The sequence below is a fragment of the Cantharellus anzutake genome (assembly GCF_015039405.1).
Source record: "Cantharellus anzutake strain C23 chromosome Unknown EI90scaffold_40, whole genome shotgun sequence".
Lineage (NCBI taxonomy): Eukaryota > Fungi > Basidiomycota > Agaricomycetes > Cantharellales > Hydnaceae > Cantharellus > Cantharellus anzutake.
Window position 1 is genome coordinate 658,559 of NW_024066990.1, and position 7,290 is coordinate 665,848.

Sequence of the window (7,290 nt, forward strand, 5' to 3'; positions counted from 1 at the left end):
AATGGAGCATACCGGTAGTGCAGGATACTGGGACTCCCAAAGGGAGTCACCCAGTTGGTGGCTATCAGTGACTTGGCACTCACAGGAGCATACCGGTAGTGGGAGTTGTTGGGGAAAGCGGGCTGGTGGACCAGTGCACGGTAGTGGGTGACTGTGGGAAGTGGGACCTGCAGGTGCATGGCCAGGCATCCTGGAGCTGCCTGGACCATATCCCTCTCCTAAGGAGGTGGGATAGGCTATAGTTCCTGATAGGGAACTTCTGGTTGGATGGGGGTGACCACTCAACCACCAGTGGACTGGTGGGAGTGGGCAGCAGGAGGTTGGGCATGGGAATGCCCTCCTTGTTGCGGTTTCATCATGGAGAGGATGAATAGGGAGGTGGACATGGTTCCAGGGTTACAGGTTGAGTTTACAGTGGTGGCACAATGGTGAGGATGTTACAATCATGGTACAAGGTTTGTGGGTTATGTATTCAATAATCAGAACCATTTTTGGCATCTGCCTTACACATCATATGACTTCTAACTATCTAATATAAAAGTCATAATGGTCAAGGGAAGTCCCTTGAAACTCAACAAATCCCCCAGCCAGCACCAAAACCCGGTGGGAAAGCTTGGCATGGGGTTTGATGGAGAAGTAAAATGGGGGGAGGCCCTGGGTCCACCTGCTTGCAACCACAGACCATAAGATTCTAGTCTATATCCATAACACTGACCCATTCAGGCTAAGTTGCATGAGAAATCACGAGAGATCACTGCGATCAGTGCTGGGAGGTATGTGAATGCCAAAACAGTCCCGACAGGGTGCAGCCAGGTTTCCCAGCTAGTGGTGAGTGGAAGCAGGAACCTGAGATCAGCTGATGGTAAGTTGCTATCCCATGATTAGTCTCGTGAAATGGAGACATTAAACAACAATTAATTTGAAAATGAGTTTCCCTTTAAAATTTCTTTGCACCTAAGTATGGATGGTTTTGCTCTTGCGCAACATATCTGCTCTTATACAGATGAGCCCATCCTGTACAGAAATGCACTTATTGGATCCTACTTTCCCAGACACACCCTGTCCGTCACTGGGTTTCTCCGGTTCAAACTCCCATCATCCAAACAAATTTATCTGCATCTCCCAGTAATTCCGGCACCCTTGATGATATCACCACACTCCCTTCCTCTAGCCTCAGCTTGGATCTTGGCTGTGGAATGTGAGTGAGGTGGACACGGAGATGAAGATTTTTCACTTCTAATATAAATATTACTAAAAGGGCATTTGAAATATAGTTGCATAGCCACTGAGCCACCCCCAAGGAATTTGTGTGACATGGGCTGTTCAACCACACCCCCAGTGTGACACGTGACATGACCATCATTTTGGCTGGACCGGGAGGCCAGTGTGATGTGTGACCGGTAGTTGGTCATGTGGGTACAGTATATGCTTTCTTTAGGGGAGCTAAGTGTCATGCAGAAAATGGTAACCATTGTGACAGGATGTGGACTGTAAAGGAAGAGTAATTATTTGAAGGGGGATTCACCATTCTGCCATCAACACTGAGTGAGTAAGGGTTTCCTTTGCCTGAACCAGTCAACATAAACCTGGGTTTGGTAAAAACAAAGTCACGGGGACGTGAGTCGCATTATTCATCATACTAGTTGAACTGCCTTCAGCTGGTTGCGAACCCATAAGTGCAACCAAGAACTAAAATGCGGGCACAATGACTTCGTAATAATATATAGAATGCAGGCATTACAATGCGGTACCATACACAAATTCAATCCAAAGAAACCCCGGGAGTTGTTTTGACAGACAGTGTAGACTATTATTTTCTTCAACCTGCTATCTTGGGAGTGGGGTGAAGGCAAGTGTGATGGAATTCCCTCAGAGTGAGACCACATATGTACCAAGAACAGGGCACTGCCCTCTCAATCTTGATCTGTCGAAGTTGTCGTTGAGGTGCACACCAGGGTTAAAGACAATCTCAATGCAAAATGGACATTGCTTTGTAGTCTCCTGCTCACAGGTCAAATCTGCAGCGCTCAAAATGAGAGTCGTTGTGTACATAGACACTGCCAGAGTGAGGCGAGTGGAGACTGTGTGAAAGTTGCTGGATAATCTGAAAGTCAACCAATGACGGCGTGAAGTCAAAGCCCAGTGAGAAGTCAGGCAGCATCCATGAAAGTGAAGAGTCGGCCAAAGGGATGATACAGCATGCAAACTAATGAGTTGGTATGGATATGTAAAGAAACGGCATCAAGGCTCTGTCGTTGATGACATCGGAGAGTGCTTGTCAGATATCAGAGAAGATTTACTGGCATGATAGTGAGAGAGGACGCGAGAAGCGAAAGGCTAGGGTCAGCACAGTGGAGCGCGCCCGAGTTTTATAGTTAAAGCCAACAAATGAGATGGCCAGAAAGGGGTTAAAATGACAGATGAAGATAATGGGGTGTGTGCCTTGCCGAAAGGTCACTCACAGTGAGAGCGGTAGACGCCACCGATGTGAGGCGAGTGAAGGAAAGCTGCTGGTGTTTCAACAGTGCCATTCCTGTAGCTGTTGAGTGCATATACACCTTTCAACATGACATCAGAGCGACGTCAGGAGTGAAGGCAATCTGAATGTTTTGAAACGCTCTAAATGGCCAGAAAGTGTCTATTGAAATGGAAGTAATTGGCAGATGAAGATGGGGGCTGAGATGCATGGCGGAATGAGAAGAAATGCATCGAAAAGTATAGTGTGCAGTGTGCATGCCATCACAATCATTGCAGAAGTGTGTCAACCAAGTGTGGTATGCAACTTCGTGTCTGATCTGGAGTTAAGGTTTGTTTGCGGAAGCACGTCATTACATTTACGACAGAAACCCGTGTAAGAGTGTGATAAAGCCAGAAAATATGCGAAACATTGACTACAATGCGCCAGGGAGCCAATTCAGTGATGCACGGAACGTTGCCAGTCAAAGTCGAGATGGAGTTGTGAACGGAGTAATGGTGGTGCATAGAACAGGAATGCAATGAAAGACACATTATGATGTAAGGATCAAAGGATGACGTAAGTTACACTGGGGCGTATAAAAAGTTTGAGAGGTGAGCAAAGACGAAAGCAGGTTAGAACCCTCTACACTGATTAGCTAAGATGGAGCAGCCAGCGACTGCAAAGTCGTTAAACTAGGAAGGTAAAGAGTAAAAGGTAAAAGGCAAAACATACAGCCAGTACGTGAACAAAATATATATATATATATAAAAGAGAGGCCGGCAATGTCAACCAGGGGGGAAAAAGCTCAGGCAGCACCAGGGCGGGCATCGCACCGACCCTGAGCCCAGGGCTGTCGACCAAGAGCACCCAATTGCCACCTTAAAAAACGCCAAGTGCGGCTTTGGCAATTGGGTTCATGGGTAGTTCCACAAGAACTAGGACAGTTCACGGGAACATCCACACAGCCTACATGCTGTAGACTAGGTGTCCCACTATAGACTCGCAGAGTCATCTCCTTTGGTTTCCCCCTGATGAGGGCGCAGCCTGAGCAGACAACCGAGCCCGGAACCCCCCCCCCCCCCCCCAAAAAAAAAAAAAAAACAAATTAAATTAATGCCCCATGAAACCTTACCATCCTCCCACCTCAGCCCAAACCACAGTGCAGTGCCCATGAAACCACATCCACCGAACACAACTGATGCCTGCCTGTGCCCACCAGTCACCCGACAGCTGCTCAGACGGTCCCCAGCCACTATTGACCCAAGATGGCCCTGCCGGAAGCGCTCCCCCTCACCCCCAATCGCCCTGTCACATTATAACCGCATGACTTTCGTGTCTCAACTGCAATACCCCAAGAAATGCCAGGCCCCAAAATCGTCCTGGTCATGCAGGGCCAAAACTTGTGTTATATTTGAATCTTTCGCAGCTCTCAAACCCAAGTCTAAGCTCTGTCACTGCCCTAGCTTCCCCAAGTAAATGTGGAGGTTGCAGCCCTGGTTGTAGCTTCTCTGCGGGAGCTGAGCCAAGAGACATCCCCTTCTGCCACAGTGGATGGGATCTTAAGGGCGGTCACGACAATGTGCAAATAGTTCATCGTAAAAACCATTACCACCTGCCATCCCGCTGTGAAAACCTGTACAACCTGTGTAAACTAATCCATACCATAACCAAATAAGCATTACCCATGTCTCTCCTAATTGCACAGCCAATCTGTCCACCATCTCAAGACAGAAACACCACTGCCAAATCTCTACCCTAGCATGGCCACAACATCCGGGCACGAAACCCATTACATCCTAATATCTCGCAAAAACAACTTCCCCCCAATAGAATTAATGAACACCACTATGCCCCCTGGCCCGCCTGTAACTCTCTGAACTTGTGCCCCAAACCACCACCGGTAAAAGACCCCCGTTGACTAAACAAATTGACCCACCCCCTCATGCCAAATTGCCCACACTCAGATCCTAGAAAACCCAAACCCCCCTAACTGCCAACCGAATAGACAACCCCTGGGCAGGCCCCGCTCCTCCCCCCCAAATTTTGAATCCCAATCGCACCCACAACATCATCCCAAATGCCGATGCTTTCTAGTAGTTGGAAATAAATACAGGTATCTCCGCCGGAACTGTGTCAGTTCCCTCAGCCCCCAACAAGTACTCCGCTAATCCATGGAGGTAATTACCCCCCTATTCACCCCATAACCTCTGACAAGGTCCCAGTCTGAACAGTCATCCGTACCCCTCCATACAACCTTCCAATCCCTGCTGACGCCCAAGGACGAACAAATGGCTGCAGCCATAACCAATGTGCCGCAAAACTTTGCCGTCACTATAGCTGACCGGGATGATGAGAACACCCATGACTCTGACTCCGACAATACTGACACCTCTCAACCCAGCCCCCTTTTTGGGAAGAATTACCGTGGAAGCAGTAAAAACCATGACCCCACTCCAGCAACCGAAAATGAAACGAGGAAACACATGAGATCACCCACTGCCGCAAGACTCCAAGGCCCTTTAAAGGCCCCCCCCGCTTCCTCCCCCCAAAAGCGATGAGGCCCCCCCTCTCTACCCCCCAAATTCTCAAACCCTCCTTTGCGCCCACTCCCAACGTCTTCGACTTTGAGTCTGGAGGCTCAGTGGCCTTCCTAAAAAATATAAACCCTACCGAATTCCCTCCGTCCCGGAGCCCAGCCATGGATGGGGATGGATCCCCCATTGCCACTGACCACCTGACCTTCATGCCGGTATCTGCTGAAAAACCCAATGATGGAAGAGACGACCTCAACTGGCTACCCCTAGGCCCTGGCCTAGCCAACTTTTACGCACACGGCCTCCGCCCAGGTCGCCTCCTTGAAGGAGCGAACCCCGACCGTGCCAAAGCCTGGCTAAAAAAGGAAGGTGCCATCCTAGTCCTACCCCTAGACGCCGCCCACAGCAAAGAAAACACCAGTAACTTCCAGACCAACATGGAAGCCTTCCTTGAAAGGGCATTCCCACATCAAGTTGGGGAAGTAAGCATTATCCCCCCTGTCCCCATTGATCTCAGACGTGGCGGAACCCCCCAATATGCTAAACCGTGGGGCTTCTTAATTGATGGCCTGAACCCCCAATTTGCTGACCTCCTCATATGTGAACACTTATGGATATGCAAGACATTTGGGTTTATCGCTATCGGCGCTAGATTCAAGCCCTCTTCCTTCATGATTTCAATTGTGGGAATGGGCAACAGGTTGAAGGATGCGAACAATATAAAAGATGCCATCAAGCAAACTATCTCCAAATCACCAAGCCCCTTCCGAACATTCCTAGAAGAGGCAAGCATGACAAGTGACCAAATAAAGGAAATTGTAGACAGTGTCAGAGTAATCCCCCAAGGATATGCCCCCAACAGAAAGGAATACAACGAAAACACTGAAGAAAAAAGAAGGCCAACCTCGGACAAATCGGTAACCATGTGGGAGCTGCATATAGACCCTCCCTTCAAGAACCTCAAAGAGGCACGAGAAACCCCACATGACCAATGGTCCCATATTTTCAAAATGGCCTCATTCGTAAGCGAGAGAACCCAAGCTGGACACGCTTTCAACAGACAAAGAGTCTGTAACACCTGTAAAGCCTCTGACCACCTATTCCACTGCTGCCTGATCCACTCTCACTCAGCCTGGAATCAACGGTACCCCAAACAAGATGCAGACATGGAAGCTGAAACTGACAGCAACGCGATCCCCTCCAGCTCTAGCAGAGGTCCATTCCCCTCCCTCCCTCGACACCTGCCTTACTCAAACTTCCAACGTGGAAGAGGACGTGGCCACCCCCCTACCCAATATGGCTCGCGATTCCTCTCCTTTGTCCCTCCAAAATACAACTTTGACTGATATACACCTTAAAAAGATTTCACCTGGAACTGCAGACAAATAGCAAAATAAATTAGATAACCAAAAGAGCCTCGCTCACACCACATAGCTACTCTGCCCTGTCCTGTAATTACCTCCCTTACAAACATTGCGATTTGATTAAAAACCCTAACAAACCCTTAACCTCCCCTCCCCTCAACACCCTACTGAGCCCACACTTACTGAGCCCACGGGCGACAGGAAAGCCCAGTAGTCCAACCCCCATAAATGCCTGAGAATACCCTGAACCCCAGCTGGCAACCGGATTGGGGAACATGTCAGGGGATGACTCCCAGGTCCCCATGACCCTCCCCTATGGTCCACAGTCCCAGGTGTAACCAGCCCTGTCCAGGGCACAACCTACTGTGGGTCAGAGATGATATATAGAAGAGAGGCAAGTATATACAACTTGCCTACTGTGGGTCAGAGATGAGAAGGAAGTTAACTTCTCATCTTCCCACAGTGGCCACAATACATCGAAAACTTCCGGAGATATCCGGAAGTCACATGAGACCCGAGGTCCGGGCCATCCGGCCGCACTGAGCGTCCGGCACAGGGCGCGTGCGGGGAGTGCAACAGCTGGGTGCGGTTGCGGGTGCGGGTGTGGATGCGGGTATGGGCTAGGTCAGGGTGTATGCCCTGACAGAACACCAAAAACGCCTGTAAAAAGATCAATCCCCCAAAGCCCAATCACACGGTGAATTCCCAACAGGTTATTAGACCACAGCCCCCGGTGCCTGGAGGGCAGAGAATTTATACCGTTTTACCAAAACCCAATGACAGGCACCAGGGATCGGAAAACGGACCCAAACCCCACTCCCCACCTAGACCGCTCCACCTGAGAGGAGGTAGTGGCCCAAAGACAACAACAAATGGCCACCTCCACATCACCACCCTCAACATCAAGGGGGCCAACAGCCCACAAACTAGACAG

The 7,290-nt window shown here is 49.5% G+C and overlaps 1 protein-coding gene across 1 annotated transcript; it reads right to left on the minus strand.

Moving 5' to 3' along the window:
* Window positions 1-3,917: 3,917 nt before the first annotated feature.
* On the minus strand, window positions 3,918-5,158 carry EI90DRAFT_3018101 (uncharacterized protein; the record flags this gene model as incomplete). The annotated part of the gene is made up of 4 exons (XM_039057187.1): window positions 3,918-4,091; window positions 4,141-4,254; window positions 4,801-4,909; window positions 4,956-5,158. The coding sequence occupies 4 exons, from the start codon at window positions 5,156-5,158 to the stop codon at window positions 3,918-3,920; spliced, it is 600 nt and encodes a 199-aa protein (XP_038913672.1).
* Between the last annotated feature and the right edge of the window lie 2,132 nt (window positions 5,159-7,290).